The sequence below is a fragment of the Budorcas taxicolor genome, chromosome 10, assembly GCF_023091745.1.
Source record: "Budorcas taxicolor isolate Tak-1 chromosome 10, Takin1.1, whole genome shotgun sequence".
Classification (NCBI taxonomy): domain Eukaryota; kingdom Metazoa; phylum Chordata; class Mammalia; order Artiodactyla; family Bovidae; genus Budorcas; species Budorcas taxicolor.
This window is the reverse complement of record NC_068919.1, coordinates 13393162-13415080: the sequence shown is the minus strand read 5'-3', so window position 1 is coordinate 13415080 and position 21919 is coordinate 13393162. Positions and strand designations below refer to the sequence as shown.

Below are 21919 nucleotides of genomic sequence, written 5' to 3'. Positions count from 1 at the left end.
ATATTTTTCTCATTTCTTTTCTTTCAAACCTCACCTCTGGACTGGGTTCCCAGCTTGCCAGAAAAGCATTTACACCCTATACTTCGTCTTTGTTCTTTAATAGTCTACTTTTTCTTTAACACTTCATTTTTTCCCTAGCTCTTTCAAATCATTTTAATAACCTGGGAATGATTCAAAGTATGAAAAGAAGATTCAAACATCTTCCCTTTAAAGGGGATGCTACCATGATGGCCTCACAATAAGCATGATGAGACTGCAAGGGTCATAGAAAGGCCTCAGGGCTCACAGATTGGAGAGTTTAGTTTCAGAAAGTCTCTTGAAGGCTAGCAGGCAGCTGAAGAGACATAAAATTTTAATAGATCCTCAGAGGATGGGACCGGAGAAGGCAATGGCACTCCACTCCAGTACTCTTGCCTGGAAAATCCCATGGACGGAGGAGCCTGGTAGGCTGCAGTCCATGGGGTTGCTGAGGGTCGGACACGACTGAGCAACTTCATTTTCACTTTTCACTTTCATGCATTGGAGAAGGAAATGGCAACCCACTCCAGTGTTCTTGCCTGGAGAATCCCAGGGATGGCGGAGCCTGGTGGGCTACCGTCTATGGGGTTGCAGAGAATCGGACACAACTGAAGCGACTTAGCAGCAGCAGCAGCAGCAGAGGATGAGACATGGTTGCTGGGTCCTGAGCACCTTGAAGCATTTCTTTTCTATGTATTTATTTGGCTGCACTGGGTCTTAGTTATGGCATGTGGGATCTTTTGTTGTAGAGCAAAGACTCTCTTGTTGTGATGCTAGGCTTCATTAGTTGCGGCGCTCAGGCTTACTTCCATGTGGGATCTTAGTTCCCCTACCAGGGATCAAATCCAAGTTCCCTGCATTGCAAGGCGGATTCTTAACACTGAACCAACCACCAGTGAAGTACGATGAATGTTTCTTTCCTTATCTTTTTTTTTTCTTTTGACTGCGCCAAGTCTTAGTTGCAGCATGTGGGATCTAGTTCCCCAACCAGGGATTGAACCCTGGGCCCTCTGCCAAGGAACCATGGAGTCCTAGACACTGGACCACCAGGGAAGTCCTGAAGGGTTCTTTTATCATGATGCGGTGTCAAAGTATTTGTCTGGGGAGAACCAAGCAGGATGGGTTGAGCGGGTCTGTTCCACAAGATCAAGCTTCTTCAGCATGTAGACAAGGTCTCCCTGCTCATTGAGGTAATAACTGGAGAAACTCATCCACACTGAAGCCGGAGTTTCCAATTCCATGTGCAGCTGCCTGCAACTGATGGCCTCATGTGTTTTCAGCACTATTCACTTTTAAAAACACCAAACAATTCTAAACGTTTTAGTGACATGGCCTATGTGAAAGCTATATATTTTTTTACATGTCTGGTGCAATTGCTAAGGAAAATGTATTTCTAGTATTTCTCCCACGTGAAAAAGGACAGTCAGACATTAGTATGTCAGTGCCTTACAACTGTGGTAGTTACATTCACATGGTGCATGCTCAGTGGCTCAGTGGTGTTCTACTCATTGCCATCCTATAGACTGTAGCCAGTCAGGCTCCTCTGTCCATGGGATCTTCCAGGCAAGAATAGGGGAGTGGGTTGTTATTTCCTCCTCCAAGGGATCCCGTGGTAGGCGGCTTCCTTACCACTGAGCCACCTGATAATTCATGTTGAAGGATTTCTGTTAGTAAATCTGAAGAATCGGTGAAAAAGTGAAATCGCTCAGTCATTCTGTTTGCCTCTATCCTTTATATTTCATCCACAATCCAGTTTTCTAAAAAACCTGAGATCTATTTCCAAAGTCTAAAGTGCATAGAGCATAAGCAACACGAACATCATAGGAGCAAGGAGGTTAAGCTTCTGGGAGAAATTCAGGAAGGCGGAGGCGGTGCGGAAGGCAGTAGTGCGATGGGCTGGACCTGGGAAAGGTTGGGTAGACATGGGTGGGCGGGACCTGGGGGAGGTGGGTCTGGTAGGCGCCGCCCCGGGTGCGCGCAGATTTGGCGCGGAACGCCAAGGAGTCTTCTCGCGAGAGTTCGAGAGAAACGCGGTTTTTCCGCCGCGCGGAACTCTGCGCTGGTGGCGGCAGCGGCCCGAGCGAGGTGAGAGCGGGCCGAGGGGCGAATGAAATTACGGAGGGGAGAGATGGTCGAGGTAGTCAAGCGGGGAAGCGGGCATGCTGGGCAGTCGCAAGGAGAGAGAGGAAGCAGGCGGACGTGACTTAGACGGACATGGGCTGATTAGGACTGCAGGGAAGGGAGGCCTGACCGGCCACGACCTGTGCAGAGAGGAGGTCGGTGGGGATCAGAGCTGCCGCTTTTTTACTTCGTTTACGTTCGGGTCTGCCACTCTCTAAACCAAACCTTTTAGTGGAAGGGAACGTGTGTCAGATACATCTTTACGTCTCCGGCTTCTGTACCGCGACTTCTAAACTCAGGAGGCGTCCTGTGAATGTTGAATGAATACGGTTGAAAGAGAGGCTTAGACAAGGAAGCACAGAAGAGGAGAGACTGGAGAAGAGGGATAGGAAGGGAAGTTTTGTGGTTTTAAGCCCGGGTAGCAGCAGCAGCAGCAGCAAAGAAGATCATGGAGTCAGTTTGGTAGGATTTCTGGCGACAAGGTGTTCTGTTTTGATAACTTAAAAGTTGGACTTCGGACACCTAAGACTGTGAGAATGAATTTGTATATTAAATTTCTTTGTTACCTTCACTCCTCTGCGATTCTGAGGCCTAGAGGAGGAAGTGAAGAGAGCTTCATCAGTGTCTAAAAAGAGACTATGCAAAGAACTGTCATATTCGCTACCAGTTTACTGACAAGTCCCACTCCAGGCTTGACTAAGTTACACTTAATATAGTTTGTGCCTTGTTACCTCATTCATAGCGCCCTTTTGGTCTCAAAGATGTGAACCACATTTCTTTCCAGGAGGCTTAAGCAGAATGGGGCTAAGTATACTTTTTGGTGATATGAAACTAGATTATTTTAGGTTCGCCAAAAAGTTTTTTTTTGTATAATGGCTTTAATAGCACTTAGTTGTCTTTAACTTCATTGAAAACAAATTTGTTATCAGCATGCATAAAAAAAACAAACATCAAAATTGGTGAATTTTTATGTAGCCATTTTTTAATATTGAAGATGGAAGAAAAAAAGCATATTTGGCATATTATGCTTTATTATTTTAAGAAAGGTAAAAATGCAACTGAAACTCAAAAAAAGATTTGTACAGTGTATGAAGAAGGTGTTGTGACTGAGCAAAAGTGTTAAAAGTGGTTTACAAAGTTTCATGCTGGAGATTTCTCACTGGATGATGCTCCATGGTCTGGTAGACCAGTGAATAAATCGAGACATTGAGAACAATCAGTGTTATACTACATGGGAGATAGCTGACATACTCAAGATATCCAAATTAAGCATTGAAAATCATTTGCACCAGCTTGGTTATGTTCATTGCTTTGATGTTTGGGTTCCATATAAGTTAAGTGGAAAAAACCTTCTTGACCTTAGTTTTGCATGCAATTCGTAACTTAAATGTAATAAAAAAAAAACTTCCATTTTTAAAACAATTTGTTATGGGCAATTAAAAATGGATACACTACAATAATGTGGAATGGAAGAGATCCTGGGGCAAGTGAAGTGAACCATCAACCACACCAAAGGCCTGTCTTCATCCAAAGAAGGTGATGTGAATATGGTGGGATTGGAAGGAAGTCGTCTCTTATAAGCTCCTTCTGGAAAACCAAAGGATTGATTCCAACAAATACTGGTCCTAATTTGTTGTTCATTAGCTAAGTGTTGTCCTACTCTTTGCGACATCATGAACTGCGGCACGACTGGCTTCCCTGTCCTTCAGTATCTCCCTAAGTTGGCTCAGACTTATGTCCATTGAGTCGGTGATGCCATCCAACCATCCCATCCTTTGTTGCCCCTTCTCCTCTTGCCCTCAATCTTTCCCAGCATCAGGGTCTTTTCTAGTGAGTTGGCTCTTTGCATCAGATGGCCAGATTATTAAGAGTTTCAGCATCAGTTCTTCCAATGAATATTCAGGGTAATTTCCTTTAGGATTGACTGGCTTGACCTCCTTGCAGTCAAAGGGACTCTCAAGAATCTTCTCCAGCACTGCAGTTCAAAAGCATCAGTTCTTCAGTGCTCAGCTTTCTTTATGGTCCAGCTCTCAGGTCTGTACCTGATGGCTGGAAAAACCATAGCTTTGACTATATGGACCTTTGTTGGCAAAGTGATGTCTCTGCTTTTTAATACTCTGTCTAGGTTTGTCATAGTTTTTCTTCCAGGGAGCAAGCATCTTTCAATTTCATGCCTGCAGTCACCATCCACAGTGATTCTGGAGCTCAAGAAAATGAAATCTGCTAGTTTCCATATTAGACCAGCTGAAAGCACTTAACAAAAAGCATCTGAAATTAGTCAACAGAAAACAAATAGAATGCAAGACCATATGTTTCTTTACTTTCTTTTAAAAATATTTATTTATTTAAAATTCATTTATTTTTAATTGAAGGGTAATTGTTCCACAATATTGTGTTGGCCTCTGCCATACATCAACATGATCAGCCATAGATATACGTATGTCCCCTCCCTTTTGAGCCTCGCTCTCACCTCCCACCCCTCCTGGATGTTGCAGAGCCCCAGTTTGAGTTCTCTGAGTCATAAAACAAATTCCTCTTGGTTATGTATTTTACATATGGTAGTATATATGCTTCCATGTTCCTCTCTCAATTCATCCCACCCTCTCCTTGCCCCCTCCTTGTCCATAAGTTTTTTCTCTATGTCTGCATCTCCATTGCTGCCCCACAGATAGGTACATTGCTACCATCTTTCTAGATTCTATATGCATTATATACTATATTTGTTTTCCTGTTTCTGACTTCACTGTGTATAATAGGCTCTAGATTGATCCACTTCGTTAGAACTGACTCAGATGTGTCCCTTTTAATGGCTGAGTAGTATTCCATTGTATATATGTATCACTGTTTCTTTTATCCATTCATCTGTCGATGGACATCTAGGTTGCTTCCATGTCCCAGTTCTTGGAAATAGTGCTGCAGAAGACATTGGGGTATGTGCCTTTTTCAATTTTGATTTCCTCAGAGTATATGCCAGATAGTGGGGTTGCTGGGTCCTATGTCAGTTCTACTCCCAGTTTTTTGAGGAATCATATTTTCCATAGTGGCTGTATCAGTTTACTTTCCCACCAGTAGAGCAAGAGGGTTCCCTTTTCTCCACACCCTCTCCAGTGTTTATTGTTCGTGGATTTTTTGATGATGGCCATTCTGACTGGTGTGAAGTGATACCTCAGTGTAGTTTTGATTTTCATTTCTCTAATAATGATCAATGTTGAGCATCTTTTCATGTTCTTATTAGCTATCTATATGTCTTCTTTGGAGAAATACCTGTTTAGGTCTTTGCCCACTCTTTGATTGGGTTATTTTGTTTTTCTGGTATCATATATTTCTTTGATAATCAGGCAAAAACTGTTACAACTTGGCTGGGAAGTTCTGATTCATCCACCAGCCATTGCACCTTGGGATTTCCATTTATTTTAGTCTGTACAAAATTCTCTTAATGGAAAAAAATCTCCATTCTCTGGAAAACTGTAAAAGGCACCTAGAGCTGTTCTTTCCTCAAAAAGATAAATAGTTTTGAGAAGGTGGAATTACAAACTTGCCTTAAAAATGGCAGAAGGTAGTGGAACCACAGTGAATACCTTGTTCAATAATGTTCTTGGTGAAAATGAAAAATATATCTTCTATTTTTACTTAAAAACCAAAGAAACTTCAGTATGACCTTTAACTGCCTTTCCAGTTGTGGAAATCTGGTTGATGACTTTCTTTTGTTTTTATTGTTGTCTTGGAAATTTAGAACTGGCAAGACTTTGGAAATCATCTGGCTCTAGTAGTTTTATAGTTTGGGGAAATTTTGAAATTCTTCATTCTTCCATTCAACAATTATTTTTTATTACTTTTGTTTTTTCAGTGGTCCATTGCAGTTATTAATCCTGCTAGATGGAAATTGCAATTGTCAAGTATCATTGCCATCAGAACTGTCCCTGTCCAAACTCAGGAACTGAACAGATTCAGATAACTTTTTGAGATATCTTTCTTTCATGAACTCTCATGTTTGTTATCCCAAACTCAGGAATCTGATAGATTGGGATAAAGCGTTACATCACCCATGACCTGAACTCACTAAAAGTAACTCTCAATATCTGAATTCAGGGAACATGAATTTGGATAGTGAGGATTCTTGGGCTACTTGTTCTGGCAGTGAAATGAGAAAGATCAGTTGGTCAGTTCAGTTCTGCTCTCTGGGACCAACACTTTGTTCTCTTCCTCCAGGGTTCCAGCCTTGCCCTCCAAGAGTCCCTTTCCTGTCCATTTCCCTCTTGGCCATATTTGAAGTAGGCATTGGGAGGTGTGCTCTCCTTTGGGACTGTAGAGCTGCCTAGGTTTTCTGCTAGTACAAGTTGGGAGGGCCAAGATCAAGAACTATTTCTCCAACACCAGCTGTGTATCAGCTCTGGGGATACAATAGAGGAGAACGAAGACCCACCTTGTCATTGCCTTTTTAGAGCTGCAGTCTCCTATGGGAGACAAACATTTATCAAATAATGACACAAATAGAACCTAATACTGGGTCTGGGTAAGTGCTATGAAACTACTACTTGACATTTTGAATGCTTATGGAGGATTTAATTTAGGAAAATTGGGGGAGATTTTTCTGATTTGACAGTTGAGATCTGAAAGGGATGAGGAGTCAGAGAAGAGCCTTTGTAAAGGTCTAGTGGCCTGAGAGGTTAGGCAAAGCATAGAGAATGGTGTGAAGTCTGTAGAGAAGTAGGAAAGTGCTGAACCCTGCAGGGCCTTAGAGTTTTGTCATTATTGTAAGAGCAGCAGAAAGTCACTGACTAAGCCTGGTAGTGATATGTTTAGCTTGACATTTCCAAAGGTACAGTTCAGTTCAGTCGCTCAGTCGTTTCCGATTCTTTGTGACCCCCCCTTGCAGCACGCCAGGCCTCCCTGTCCATCACCAACTCCCGGAATTCACCCAAACTCATGTCCATCAAGTTGGTGATGCCATCCAGCCATCTCATCCTCTGTCGTCCCCTTCTCCTCCTGCCCCCAATCCGTCCCAGCATTAGGGTCTTTTCCAATGAGTCAACTCTTCGCATGAGGTGGCAAAAGTACTGGAGTTTCAGCTTCAGCATCATTCCTTCCAAAGAAGACCCAGGCCTGATCTCCTTCAGAATGGACTGGTTGGATCTCCTTGCAGTCCAAGGGACTCTCAAGAGTCTTCTCCAACACCACAGTTCAAACGCATCAATTCTTCGGCGCTCAGCTTTCTTCACAGTCCAACTCTCACATCCATACATGACCACTGGAAAAACCATAGCCTTGACTAGACAGACCCAGTCGGCAAAGTAATGTCTCTGCTTTTGAATATGCTATCTAGGTTGGTCATAACTTTCCTTCCAAGGAGTAAGCGTCTTTTAATTTCATGGCTCCAATCACCATCTGCAGTGATTTTGGAGCCCCCCAAAATAAAGTCTGACACTGTTTCCACTGTTTCCCCATCTATTTCCCATGAAGTGATGGGACCAGATGCCATGATCTTCGTTTTCTGAATGTTGAGCTTTAAGCCAACTTTTTCACTCTCCTCTTTGGCTTTCATCAAGAGGCTTTTTAGTTCCTCTTCACTTTCTGCCATAAGGGTGGTGTCATCTGCATATCTGAGGTTATTGATATTTCTCCTGGCAATCTTGATTCCACTTGTGCTTCCTCCAGCCTGGCGTTTCTCATGATGTACTCTGCATATAACTTAAATAAGCAGGGTGACAATATACAGCCTTGATATACTCCTTTTCCTATTTGGAACCATTTTGTTGTTCCATGTCCAGTTCTAACTGTTGCTTCCTTACCTGCATACAGGTTTCTCAAGAGGCAGGTCAGGTGGTCTGGTATTCCCATCTCTTTCAGAATTTTCCACAGTTTCTTGTGGTCCACACAGTCAAAGGCTTTGGTGTAATCAATAAAGCAGAAATAGATGTTTTTCTGGAACTCTCTTGCTTTTTCCATGATCCAGCAGATGTTGGCAATTTGATCTCTGGTTCCTCTGCGTTTTCTAAAACCAGCTTGAACATCTGGAAGTTCATGGTTCACGTATTGCTGAAGCCTGGCTTGGAGAATTTTGAGCATTACTTTACTAGCGTGTGAGATGAGTGCAATTGTGCGGTAGTTTGAGCATTCTTTGGCATTGCCTTTTTTGGGATTGGAATGAAAACTGACGTTTTCCAGTCCTGTGGCCACTGCTGAGTTTTCCAAATTTGCTGGCATATTGAGTGCAGCACTTTCGTAGCATCATCTTTTGGGATTTGAAATAACTCAACTGGAATTCCATCACCTCCACTAGCTTTGTTCGTAGTGATGCTTTCTAAGGCCCACTTGATTTCACATTCTAGGATGTCTGGATCTAGGTGAGTGATCACACCATTGTGATTATCTGGGTCGTGAAGATCTTTTTTGTACAGTTCTTCTGTGTATTCTTGCCACCCCTTCTTAATATCTTCTGCTTCTGTTAGGTCCATACCATTTCTGTCCTTTTTTGAGCCCATCTTTGCATGAAATGTTCCCTTGGTATCTCTAATTTTCTTGAAGAGATCTCTAGTCTTTCCCATTCTGTTCTTTTCCTCTATTTCTTTGCATTGTTTGCTGAGGAAGGCTTTCTTATCTCTCCTTGCTGTTCTTTGGAACGCTGCATTCAAATGCTTATCTTTCCTTTTCTCCTTTGCTTTTCACTTCTCTTCTTTTCACAGCTATTTGTAAGGCCTCCTTAGACAGCCATTTTGCTTTTTTGCATTTCTTTTCCATGGGGATGGTCTTGAACCCTGTCTCCTGTACAATGTCACGAACCTCATTCCATAGTTCATCAGGCACTGTATCTAGCAGATCTAGGCCCTTAAATCTATTTCTCACTTCCATTGTATAATCATAAGGGATTTGATTTAGGTCATACCTGAATGGTCTAGTGGTTTTCCCTACTTTCTTCAATTTAAGTCTGAATTTGGCAATAAGGAGTTCATGATCTGAGCCACAGTCAGCTCCTGGTCTTGTTTTTGTTGACTGTATAGAGCTTCTCCATCTTTGGCTGCAAAGAATATAATCAATCTGATTTCATTGTTGACCATCTGGTGATGTCCATGTGTAGTGTTCTCTTGTGTTGTTGGAAGAGGGTGTTTGCTATGACCAGTGCATTTTCTTGGCAAAACTCTATTAGTCTTTGCTCTGCTTCATTCCGTATTCCAAGGCCAAATTTGCCCGGTACTCCAGGTGTTTCTTGACTTTCTACTTTTGCATTCCAGTCCCCTATGATGAAAATGATATCTTTTTTGGGTGTTAGTTCTAAAAGGTCTTGTAGGTCTTCATAGAACCGTTCAACTTCAGCTGCTTCAGCATTACTGGTTGGGGCATAGGCTTGGATTACCATGATATTGAATGGTTTGCCTTGGAAACGAACAGAGATCATTCTGTCGTTTTTGAGACTGCATCCAAGTACTGCATTTCGGACTTTTTTTTGACCATGATGGCTACTCCATTCCTTCTAAGGTATTCCTGCCCACAGTAAAAAATATAATGGTCATCTGAGTTAAATTCACCCATTCCAGTCCATTTTAGTTCGCTGATTCCTAGAATGTTGACGTTCACTCTTGCCATCTCCTGTTTGACCACTTCCAATTTGCCTTGATTCGTGGACCTGACATTCCAGGTTCCTATGCAATGTTGCTCTTTACAGCATCAGACCTTGCTTCTATCACCAGTCACATCCACAACTGGGTATTGCTTTTGCTTTGGCTCCATCCCTTCATTCTTTCTGGAGTTATTTCTCCACTGATCTCCAGTAGCATATTGGGCACCTACTGACCTGGGGAGTTCCTCTTTCGGTATCCTATCATTTTGCCTTTTCATACTGTTCACGGGGTTCTCAAGGCACTGAAGTGGTTTGCCATTGCCTTCTCCAGTAGATGATATTCTGTCACATTCCAAAGGTTAGGTAAGCTGTAATACGAAGAATGCAGTGAAAGGGCAAAATGGATAGGAGTAATGGAATAATCCAATATATGTTAGGAAGTAGTTGTGGAAATAGAAATGGCAGACTCAAGGAGTAATCTGGAAGTAAATGGACAGGGTAAATAGGATAGGGGAATGAAGTATTAAGGGTGACTTGCAGGTTTCTGACTTGTGTAGCTGGATTGGTGTCATTTAGTGAATGGGGAAAATTTAGAAGATTGGTTTTATACAAGGTAAGTTTTAGATGCCTTTGAAAAATTTTAGAGCTGTAGAATGCAAAGTAGGGATTTAGAGCTCAGATTTGATGCTTGTGTAGAAATAAAAAATTAGCAAGTCATCTGTAAATTAGAGTCATGTGCATAACTGAGTGAAGAGGGCCGAGGATGAAATCTTGGATACTTATTAACCAGGTTAGAGGAAGATGAATCTGCAGAAGTTTAGGAGGCGTGTCCAGGGAGGGAGGAAAACCAGGTGAGTACTGTGTTTCAGAAGTCAACAAAAATACTTTTCCAGTAAAAGGAACTGATTAAAAGTGTCAGATGTTTCTGAGAGGTCAAGTGAGATGGTATGAAGGCATTCTTTCATGTTACCAATCAAGAAATTATTTCCGTTTCAAAGGAAACTTTACTAGAAAGCCAATATGTAAACTATTTTTATTTTTTCCTCTTTTGGCCCCACTGCACAGCTTATGGGATCTTGGTTCCCAGGGCAGGGGTTGAACCCAGGCCCCTGGCAGAGCACAGAGCCCTAACCACTGGACAACCCGGGAATTCCCAGTAATAATTTTTAAAAGCTCTGGTTGGAGTGGAGGTGAGGTTCTTGTACCCTGCCTGTTTCAGCCCATTTGGACCACAGTTTGAAACCCTCTGAAAAGTTTAAATCATTTTGCAATGGGGAAGCTCAACAGTTAAGGTAAAATGTTTTGCTCAAACCCATATAGTTATTTAGTGGTAGGCTGTCCATTAGAACTCAGTTCTTCCAGTTTCTAACTTAGGTTCTTTTTTCTGTAATTGTTATATTCTTCACTTTGTTTCACGATGTGTGAGTTTGAAATATGGTTTAACTGACTGAAAAACATGCATTTTGCTGCAGGTGGAACTCAACTGTGTAATATAAAAACTGCTTGGATGAATAAACATTTTACTTTTTTTTTTCCCTAGAGGAAAAGATGCTAGAACCACAGGAGAATGGCTTGGTTGACCTACCAGATTATGAGCGTATAGAAGATGAAACTTTTCCTCCGTTCCCACCTCCAGCCTCTCCAGAGAGGGAAGATGGTGAAGGCGCTGAACCTGAAGAAGGTCCATGACACCAAAGTGGTGTCCATGTTCAGCTCTCCCTCTGTCCGCTTACAAATGACACATTTTATAAATGAGGCTTAAATAAGTAATAATAAATCTTGGTATATTTCACCAGAGTCAGGGAGAGGAGCGCCTGTTCCAGTACCTCCGAAGAGAACAGTTAAAAGGAATATACCCAAGCTGAATGCTGAGAGGTACATTTACTATTTCCTTAAACATTTATACTTTGCTTTCCATCATCTTTTCCGTCTTATGTTACAAGCTTTTGGCTGGGGTGATTTTGGGATCAGATATTTCTAAAGGCATTTTTTTTTCAGTTTAATAGATAACATTTTTTTCTTATGGTCTTGCTTTGGCCTTGATGTCTTTAGAAAACTTGAAATTTAAAAATACTTCTATTCACAGATTAATTTCAGAGAGAGGACTCCCAGCATTAAGGCATGTGTTTGAGAAGGCAAAATTCAAAGGTAAAGGTCATGAGGTAAGAAATGTCTGCTTTGTACTTTAGACCTTTGTTTCTTAAAATATTGGTGAGACTGTGTGCCCATTATCATGCTCTCAGGAATCTTAGAATGTTTCATTTCTCTTTAGAAACTGTGATATGTGGAAAGGACATTGAAGACATCTAGGAACTGTCAATCTCTGCACAAGTGGACATTTAAAATTTCCTTTGCATCATGTAGAATGCAGATATAATTTTTTGGCAGATATCTTTGTAGAGCTTTGTAATAATTTATGAAGGATTTTCAAATATGTTCTTAAATTATCAACCTCTGGGGTAGGTTTTGATCCCATTATATAGTGAAGGAAACTGAGTTTTAGTTTTAAGCTTCCACTGCCAGTGGTTAAGAGCAGACCCTTGACTTTTGTTTCATGGACCAGCTAGAGGATCATTAATACAACATGAGCATGATTTTGGTGTGGTGTTCAGGAGAGTTGGAAAGAGGGAAATGAACAGAAGCAGACAGTAATTCAGAGGCTGTTTCACTTCCAGGGGAACAAAGTGAAATAGCCTAGATAGGATATTAATAATAGCAAGGGGATGAACAACATATAATACTTGGAGGTGATTGGGAGGTACAAAAGTAAAAATTAATCCCAAAATTTTAAACCTAGGAAGCTGAAAAACCTGTATTATATTTTCTTAGTTTCGGTGGACAATAAGGAAGAATATAAGCCTGTGTTCTATTTTGCCACAAAACTAAACCTAAGTCAAGATATTTTAAAACCATGCCCAGCTCAGTTAATTCATTGCTCTTATCGAAATTTTCAGGTAGTAATGATAAACTGGTGCTTTGAAATTGTGACATCTTCATCATTTTTATAAGTTCTTTGTTAAGATAGATAAACTTATATGAAGAATAAATATTTTGTATTCTTTCACTGGGTGAGGGTGGGCTCTGGATGTCTAGTCTTCTATACTTTGCCTTTGAAAATTCTTACTATTTTCTCACAAAGTTGCATCACTGATACCTTTTTTCCAGGTATGATTTGGGACTTTACAGTGTATTTAGGTATGTCTCTTCTCTGTCCCTTGGGTCTAACATGACATTGTGAGGTGGCTGGTCAACAACTGGAAGATGGTCATAGGTGGTTGAGCCTTTAAAAGAACTTTTATCTTTATCAGAATGAGAACATTAAGACATTATGTTCTCGGTATTACATATTGAGTTATTGGTAGAGTTTATTGTTTTAACCACAAGCTTCTTATGGTTCAAATATCAGCAAGATCAAACACCACCATCACAATAATAGTGGACATTTGTGGGCTTGCTTTATGTCAGGCACTTTACTTGTATGACTTAATCTTCCTAACAACCCTATGAGGTGTGTATAATCTCATTTTATTCATGAAGAAAAATTATACAGGTAAAGTGATTTGTTCAACGTCACACAGCTATTAAGTGGTAGAATTTAGATTTGAATCTATGCAGTCTGATCCAGAGCTTTTAATCACTCTCCTATTTTAAAATTCTGTAAGAAAAAAAAAATTTATAGTAAAATCAGGAATTTGGAACTTTTTTCATTTATTACTGTGGTTTATTAAATTTTGTTTTTCATTAAAATTTTTTAGTGTTAAATTGAAATTTCAAATGTAGAGAGGTACTGTGGTCTGAGAATGTTTGCACTTTTCTTGCTGGTCTTCAGTACTTTGCCCTTGGAATTTCTGAGTATATTTTCGCAGAGCTGATTCTCAGTGCTTTCTTCTCTGTATATGATTTTTAGGGGCGTGTCAGTTTGTATTGTTATTTCTAAAAGATAACCTTGTCCTATTTTATTAAATTTACTTTCAAGTATTATTCTATAGTCCTGAAAAGACACATGTGATTATCTTTTAACTTTTATTAAGTTTTCACACTACATTTCTTTCTTCCTCCAAATTTTAAAGCCTATTGCAGGTCTTAAACCTACTGCAATCCTCTAAGCCCTTAATACATACTTTTCTTCTTAAAGTTTCTTCTAAAAGTTCATTAACCTTATAGCTATAGAAGGACACCCATGACTTTGGTACTACTGTTCAATTCTGAAATCTGCTGACAAGGTCACTTGTGCGAATGAATCTTCTACTTAGCATTTTTATTTTTATGTGCCAGGCTGAGGACTTGAAGACACTAATCAGACACATGGAGCACTGGGCACACAGGCTATTCCCTAAACTGCAGTTTGAAGATTTTATTGACAGAGTTGAATATCTGGGAAATAAAAAGGAAGTTCAGGTAGGTGTTGAGATTATTATGAATATCATTCACAATGCTAAATTGTATAAGGATATATTTAGTTGAGGCTAAGTAGCTCTTTGCGGTCTTCATTTTGCAGTCTTAGTAGAGAGGAGGAGAGTTAATAGTAGTTACTTGAGCAACTTTTTTTGAAACTAATAATAAAATCAGTGACCACTTTCTCCCAAATCTAAGTGAAAATGTAAAAATGTCTTTTATTTTCAGACCTGTTTAAAACGAATTCGACTTGATCTCCCTATTGTACATGAAGATTTTGTAAGCAATAATGGTAAGAATATAGGTTTATCTACTTGATAAGTTTGCTTTTACAGATGGATCTAGTTGGGGTTGGCAGTGTTACAGGACCGAGTTCTTAGTCTATTTTGAGTATATAATTACCGTATAGTAAATAAGAATGAATTAAGATGCCTTGGTACATCTAGAATACATAATGGTATGCCATTAAGAGATGTAACAATATCTTTGCATGTTCACAAAGAGCATGAGTTTTTGTGAACTGTTGGTCATGACCCATTGATCTTTTGTAGTGCTTGTTAATAAAAATATATGAAAAGATACAGTGTTCATATACATGCCCATTATAAAAAAGTGGTTCTGGGAAATTAGAATAATTTGATGTTGAACTACTTCACTTTTCATATAAGAGTACAGATCTTGCATATATGACTTTAATTAGACCTGTGTGACTGTTCCTGGTATTGGTTGCATTTGTTAGTCGTACAGTGCAGCCATAGGCAGTCACATACATCAAAACATATGGTTCCTGCCGACAGGGTCTGTATAGTTATCAGATTTTCTGTGCGATGGCTCCATACATGTTTGCTTTCTGTTTTTAAAATTTTTAATAGATGCAGTAGAAAATACAGGCTCCATATAGAATCCCCGAAAGTTATTTATAAATTGCTTTTAAAGGTGTAAAAGATTGTGATTTAAATAACCCAAGGTTTAATTATTTGGTGAGGTATGGTATGAAATGTTGGCATGGGATTTGATATGTGAAAGGAATTAGTTATTAGACTGAATCCCACAGCATATCCTACTGGGTTAGTTAGCTTATTCATTGAACTTTTTGAGCTTCGTACTATGTGCTAATGGGCTTCCTTGGTGGCTCAGTGGTAAAGAATCTGCCTGCCAATGCAGGAGACCTGGGTGGGGAAGATCCCCTGGAGAAGGAAATGGCAACCCACACCACTATTCTTGCCTGGGAAATCCCATGGACAGAGGAGCCTGGTGAGCTGTGGTCCATGGGGTCACAGAAGAGTTGGACATAGTGACTAAATAACAACAACACTGTACAATATATATATATATACACACACACACTCCTAGGAACGGAGAGTCGATGTAAATTCATATTTCAAATGGTTGTCTTGGAACTCCATAATATGAATGATAAAAAGAGAAGTTGAAGTGTCAGCTGTGCCATCTTCTTAGTTCTTAGTTCTTAGTTGCCAGCTTATACTTCTGTTATCTTCCACCTACAGATGTTCTGTTATTTTGCAAAAATCTTTTAAAGTTACCACTTGTGCGTTTTGTTAGGGTTGTTTTGGTTAAAATAGATAGTATGTCAGTTTGCTTAACTAGGTCATCAGCATATCATCTGTATGTCATAATATGCTGAATTTAAAAAATGAGGACTCAACTCCACCCTGCCTTGAAGATAGCTTAGGATAAGTGATAGGTTGTTACCGCCAGTTCTTCTTCTAGATGTAAGTTAGAAGAAGAAATATAAACTGTTCTTAATTCTTAAATGAAGTATAAAGGGAAAATTTAGTATTTACTTTTCATACCCCTGTGGATCATTTTAGGAACATCCTACTTTGAGATAACTGGTGTAAAGAGTTTTAAGAATTTATTAAGACAATAATGTAGAGAGCACTGAATTTAAAAAATTAGCTTGGAAATATGTCCACAGACCTCTAAATTTCTTTTTCCCTTTTCACCTTGTGTCTTGGTTTTACCCTATATAAAAATAGCCTGTATAAAATAATCACTGTGTATCATACAAACAATGTAGCAAGCTAGTAAAATGTTTTTAATGTAAAACAAGGATATGCGTTGGATTCTTTAAGTTCTTTTATTGGCAACTACAAACTTTTGCTCTCTGTTAATGCATATTTTTAAACTAGTATCCCGTTTGACTTAACTCTTTAAATATTCCTTCTACTTGTTTGAGTCAAGCATGTCAGGCATCTGACATTCTCCTACCTCACAAATTGTTTCTTCATGTCTGGTACCTTGTTGCTTTAAACTGGTTTTCAGTCGATAGCTGCAGAAACTCTTTTTCTAACTAGTTTAACACTACAGACACACTTTTTCTTTTCTACTGCAGATGAAGTAGAGGAAAATAATGGCCACGATGTAACTGCTACCGAATTAGATCCCTTTCTGACAAACTCATACGGAAGTGTAGAGTTTGCTTCTGAGTCCAGTAGAAGCCTAACAGAAGAACAACAACAAAGAATTGAGAGAAATAAACAACTGGCCTTGGAAAGAAGACAGGCAAAGCTACTGAGTAACAGTCAGTCCCTAGGAAATGGTAAATTTTATGCTGCATTTTATGTGCTACCATTAATATATCAAGGGCATGTTAGAAATTTTAACTTCTTTACTATTGCTCCAAATAAAATACCTCGAAGAATAGAAAAATATGGTATAGTATATTAAATTTATGTATATTCAGGAGAGAGAGTGAGCGAGAGACCTAGTTGGAATCCACAAAGAATACAAGTTCAAGATAGTTTTCTGGGTAGCTGAGCATCTGTTAAAAAATTATTCTAATAATCATTTAAAATTGATTCTGGATCTTTCAAAAACAGATTGTTCCCTGACTCCTTAAAGCATGTGACATATGATTTTATCTTAATGATCATAATTAAAACATTAATTGCTTTGTTATTTCCTAAACATATAAAATACTCTGCACCCATTGAGGACTTTGGAGCCATTTGCTGTGACATGAATAGGTCCGCAAATGCTTTTTATTGCATTGTGTCACTTCTGTTGTGAGCTGTCATATTTGCTTTCTTGTTGATTCCCTTATCTCTTCTAAAACTGCCTTAAAATTTGCTGATTTAAAACAGACTGTGGGTTTGGAAACCGGATAATCAAATTTGGAAACCTGTATTTAAAAAATAATTGCAAATTGCTTTTGAATGAAGCACACATAATCACATTTATCTTTGTCAGTTTCCGGTCCAGTCTTTCCTTTTGAAGTGGGAAAATAAGCATTATAGTAGTGAAGATACCATGTTATAAAACAAGTTTCACGCAAAATAATGAAATTCTCAAGTGAAAATTATTGAGTGGTATTATCAGTTTTTTCCCAGTTAGAATGAATTTAATTTTTAACCTAACAAATGGATGTTTCGTACTACTTTGTGAGAAATTACATGAAGATAGAACTGTTGTTGGTGGCAGTTCTTCCTTGCTGTCATAATCGAAGTTTACTTGGTGATAAGTATTTTAAGGCACATCTTCTATTTATAATATATGACTTTAAAATTTTCTGAGTAGAAATGAGTATCTTAAATACTTTTTTACTATAGATCACTTATATATCTCATAAGAATATTTGACTTTACAAAACCTATCTAGTAATTGTGATTTTTAAATGTAAACAGTTAGTTGCATTTGGCTATGATTTGAAAGTTTGAGTTCAACTTGCATTTATAAAGGATTTTATAATAATACATGTATAGAAATGGCTTTATTTGGAAGAAAGGGATCATAATTAACATTAAAGTGATCATGGATTTCATTTTTATTGATCTAGACTTGTGAAGAAGTTTGTACTAGGTAAGATCGGGTCCGGTGCTTGTAATGAGTGATCATGGTTTCTCTTGCAGACTTGTCAGTGAGCACACCCAGCACACACACACCTGAAGAGGGCAGTGCAGGTGCGGCGCAAAAGGAGGAAGGATCAAATGGATTTAACAAAGACCTAGACAGTCCACATAATGCTGGTGCTGCCAGTGCTGTGAAAGAAGAGGAGTTAAAAGGCGAGAAAACGCAGCTGGACCAATCCTGTTAAAATGTACGGTAGTAACTTAAGGCTTCATCTAGAAATGTTCCTCAGGTTGGATAGGCCTCAGCTGAGAACATCTGTTAACGTGCTGTCTTCCAAATTTGAGATGACGGTGCAGTGCATTTTGTTTGCTTTGAGTGAACATCTTTATATAGTGAAACTTTTAGACTCCTGTTTAAAATCTGGCATTATTTTAATTATGTTATGTGCTCAGTTGTGTCTGACTGTGACCCCCATGGATTGTAGCCCGCCAGGCTCTTCTGTCCATAGGGTTTTCCAGGCAGGAATCACTGGAGTGGGTTTGCCATTTCCTCCTCCAGGGGATCTCGACCCCAGGATCAAGCCTGAGTCTCCAGTGTCTCCTGTACTGCAGGCGGATTCTTTAGTGCTGAGCCACTGCGGAGGCCTTATTTATAATTGTTTCTTATTAACTTCCGTTGTCTATTTTTCTCCTTAGTGTTTATTTGTATATAAGTATGACCTTGTAAAAATGATTGGTAGTTAATAAGTAGCTTTTGCTGCTTATGTTCCATTGAATGCCCTATTTTTACTAAATTGGGTGGTGTTTCAAGATGTAAATATGTATAATAAATAATAATTTTTTTTTTAATAAAAATCTCATGAACTATCCCTAGAGGCTTTATAAAAGTTTCTTACTGCTCTTTAGTGCTACACTATATACTTACGGTAAAATGTTTACAGTTGTTATATATGTGTTTACATGTCTTTTGAGAAGTCACTTTAATACTTTCAAAGGGTCAGTGAAAAGCAGACGTATTGCCTGGCCTGCATAGGTCCTAGGGAAGTTCAAACACTCCTTGGCACCTTTTTGTTGTTGTTCAGTCACTAAGTTGTATCCAGCTCTTTGTGACCCCATGGACTGTGGCACACCAGGCTCCTCTGTCCATGGGGTTCTCCAGGCAATACTGGAGTGGGTTACCATTTCCTTCTCCAGGGGATCCTGTCAGACCAGGGATCAAACCCGTATCTTCTGTATTGGCAGGCAGATTCTTTACCACTGAACCACCAGGGAAGGTTGGTACCTTACTGACTAGTTAGTTAGTTGGAGAGAAATTTGCACAGTATCATGGGCACCTCGGGACGATTCACAGGAGACCTTGTGTTGGTGGAGATGCCAAGGACTGGGAAGAACATGTGCAATAATATAGAAATGAAAATCTAGGCAATAAGAGACTTGGGAATGGTGGATATGAGGCTGAAGTGTTAGGGGCACGTGGTGGGAAGACCTAATTGGAGTTTTTCCAGCCTCAGTTTATCAACTTGGTGGAGGGGTAATTACAGATAGTACTATGTTGAGAATCAAGTTTAAAGGTTTGTCTGGTTCTTAGGAGATTCCCACGGGGGAGAGGGAAAGGCAGAGCTAATCTTTACGAACTAGGACATGGGGAAAGTTGCTTTTGGGGAGAGGGTGTAGACTGGCAAAGTGATGGTGCTAAGTAATAAGTCTCCAGCAAGAGCAAGGCCTGGGCAGCTCATCTGAGGAGTACTTAGCTCAATGAGAGGATGGAAGGGAGGTGTGAGAGAACAGACCTTACCCTGTGTATCCCATCCCACTCCCTAGGCCCCAACCCCAACTGGTGCTGGGGACAGCGGGGGAGACTGAGTCAAATACGAAGTCGAGAGTTTTAAAGTGGACAGAGGGACAGGGCTGAGTCTTACTGTCTGAAGGAGACTGAAAAGTTACTCTGGCAGATGTCAGAGGGACCTGTGACCCAAATGGCCCAGGGTAGAAATTACTGGAAAATTAATGCAATAAAAGAACTGATTTGAGACAAGCTGGCCAAAAGTCAATTCTAGGTTTATTAACAAGACTGGCAACCTGTTTTGCAGAGCCAGGGTTCAGTGATCCAGTATCTGAAAAACCACTTTCCGTACTGACCTAATTGTACTTTAATGCAACTTAGTGATAAAACATTTCACAATCTACCCAATCTCGCCTCCCCCTCACCCCGCAATCAGGGATTGGTGGCAGTCAATGGCACAGAAACTTTTATCTTGATGTTGAAAAGACGGTAAAACACTCACGGAAGACAGAGTTCTCTTTCAGTGAAGTCAGAAGAGTTTCATATGCTGTAACTGTTGGAAACATCCAGGAGAGCTAGGTCTCTTATTTCCTCTAGAAGTGTGTACAGGCTTCTTCCCTTTGTTTGGCAGTATTTTTGACAATCTTCAGTGATGTTTACTGCGACTTCTTGAGCAAGCTGAGCCTCCTCCACAGATCTAGTTACTTCTTTCACTAAATCACTCTTTAGCAAGAGGGAACTCTGCTGAAAAAGTTCTGTATCTGGTGTCATGTGTGGTTTATTGCTTATTATTTCAAGCCGTATTGTATCAGAATGGCAACGTGAGGTCTGTACAGATATTCTCACCTATCATAGAGGAGAAAGTGGATATTACTAAGTCACATTCTTTGCTTGTTGCATTGAAAGCAATGCTTAATTAAATACAGACTTACTGTTACATGGTCAAACAAATGGAATGTAACAGATTCCCCTTCTGTCGTGGTAGAGGTGATTTTGTTTTGAAAGCGTTGAAGGGATCCTGGTTTCCATTCAGAATGGCCATCTGGGCCACATGAGACCACTAAACCATCTTTATTTCTTAAATAAGCAGCACCTTTAATCCCAAACCTGAAGTATTAGAATAAAAATTCAGAGATAGTATATTCTTAGTATGCAGATCTTGTATACTTATCTAGAATGCTAGTTTTTCTTACAGCTTAAAAACAACAACAGAAAACTTCCAACAACAAACAAGAAAAAGAACTTTTACATCTGATTAACCTCCAAATATCTACTTCATTGAGCAGACGAAAACAAAATGTTTCGCTAAAGAAGAAAGTAAAACTATCCGACGACTTATACAGAAGTGAGTGAATGCGTTAGTCGCTCAGTTCTGTCCAACTTTTTGTGACCCCCCATGGACTGTAGCCTGCCAGGCTCCTTTGTTCATGGAATTTTCCAGGCAAGAATACTGGAGTGGGTTGCCATTCCCTTCTCTAGGGGATCTTCCTGACTCAGAAATTGAACCTAGGTCTCCTGCATTGCAGGCAGATTCTTTACCATCTGAGCTACCAGGGATCTCTTTTTTTTATATACTTACATATAATTAATTATATATTACATTATGTACATATGGTAACTTCAAAATAGTTGCTAAAGTGCTTTAAAGAATGATATCTAATGTACCATTTCTGTAAAGTGAAAGTCACTCAGTCGTGTCCGACTCTGTGACCCTCTGGACTATACAGTCCATGGAATTCTCCAGGCCAGAATACTGGAGTGGGTAGGCTTTCCCTTCTCCAGGGGATCTTCCCAACCCAGGAATCGAACCCACCGTTTCTATACTGTGTCTATATTAAGGTTAACTATGACTTCGTAACAACTTTTGTGTTAGAAATAACATACCTTGGTATAAACACAAGCACACCATTTGTCCTAATTGAATAAATGACCCCATCAGATATGCAACGCTCCTCAGTGTCTGGGTCTTTGTCTTTAAAATACATGCATTGGAAGAGCTCAGTAGACTGCTTCTGAGAATGCTGTGCTGCCTGTAAGAAGAAGCACAAGCCCCAAACATGATGGACTTCTGGACACCCCAGAAGAAACATGTGATTCATATTCCCAAAGAAACAATGTCTTTTAAAAAGGCGAGGTTCTAGAAAACCATTAATACAAATATTCTCTATTATTAATTAAATCAATTTTGTAGGACCCTTTATCAATCCCTCAAAAATGTCTTAGAAAATTAATTCT

The 21919-nt window shown here is 39.6% G+C and overlaps 2 protein-coding genes and 1 non-coding gene across 3 annotated transcripts in view; 2 read left to right on the top strand and 1 right to left on the bottom strand.

Moving 5' to 3' along the window:
- Positions 1-2069: 2069 nt before the first annotated feature.
- On the top strand, positions 2070-18539 carry TIPIN (TIMELESS interacting protein). Its single transcript, XM_052647009.1, has 8 exons — positions 2070-2103; positions 11235-11375; positions 11491-11569; positions 11781-11856; positions 13970-14092; positions 14318-14381; positions 16446-16652; positions 17962-18539. Exons 2-8 carry the CDS (start codon positions 11243-11245, stop codon positions 18144-18146), a joined length of 867 nt encoding a protein of 288 aa, XP_052502969.1. The 5' UTR covers positions 2070-2103; positions 11235-11242; the 3' UTR covers positions 18147-18539.
- On the top strand, positions 14796-14931 carry LOC128054902 (small Cajal body-specific RNA 14). The gene has a single exon (XR_008200049.1). It is a non-coding gene; the product is annotated as a small Cajal body-specific RNA 14 (non-coding RNA).
- A 1406-nt stretch (positions 18540-19945) lies between the features above and the next one.
- DIS3L (DIS3 like exosome 3'-5' exoribonuclease) overlaps positions 19946-21919 on the bottom strand; it is a 32194-nt gene continuing 30220 nt past the window's right edge. Inside the window, exons 15-17 of the mRNA XM_052646442.1 lie at positions 21569-21714; positions 20617-20791; positions 19946-20530 (exon numbers count right to left, since the gene is read on the bottom strand). Of these exons, the coding sequence (XP_052502402.1) occupies positions 20225-20530; positions 20617-20791; positions 21569-21714 (627 nt within the window). The 3' untranslated portion in view covers positions 19946-20224. The remainder of the gene's footprint in view (positions 20531-20616; positions 20792-21568; positions 21715-21919) is intronic.

What these genes read in the sequence shown, in the direction of transcription:
- TIPIN (XM_052647009.1), top strand. Translation starts at nt 11,243, where the DNA reads ATGCTAGAACCACAGGAGAATGGCTTGGTTGACCTACCAGATTATGAG. An exon ending in AGGCGCTGAACCTGAAGAAG is followed by an intron (nt 11,376 to 11,490) that starts GTCCATGACACC and finishes ATATTTCACCAG; the next exon opens with AGTCAGGGAGAGGAGCGCCT. An exon ending in CAGTCAGTCCCTAGGAAATG is followed by an intron (nt 16,653 to 17,961) that starts GTAAATTTTATG and finishes TTTCTCTTGCAG; the next exon opens with ACTTGTCAGTGAGCACACCC.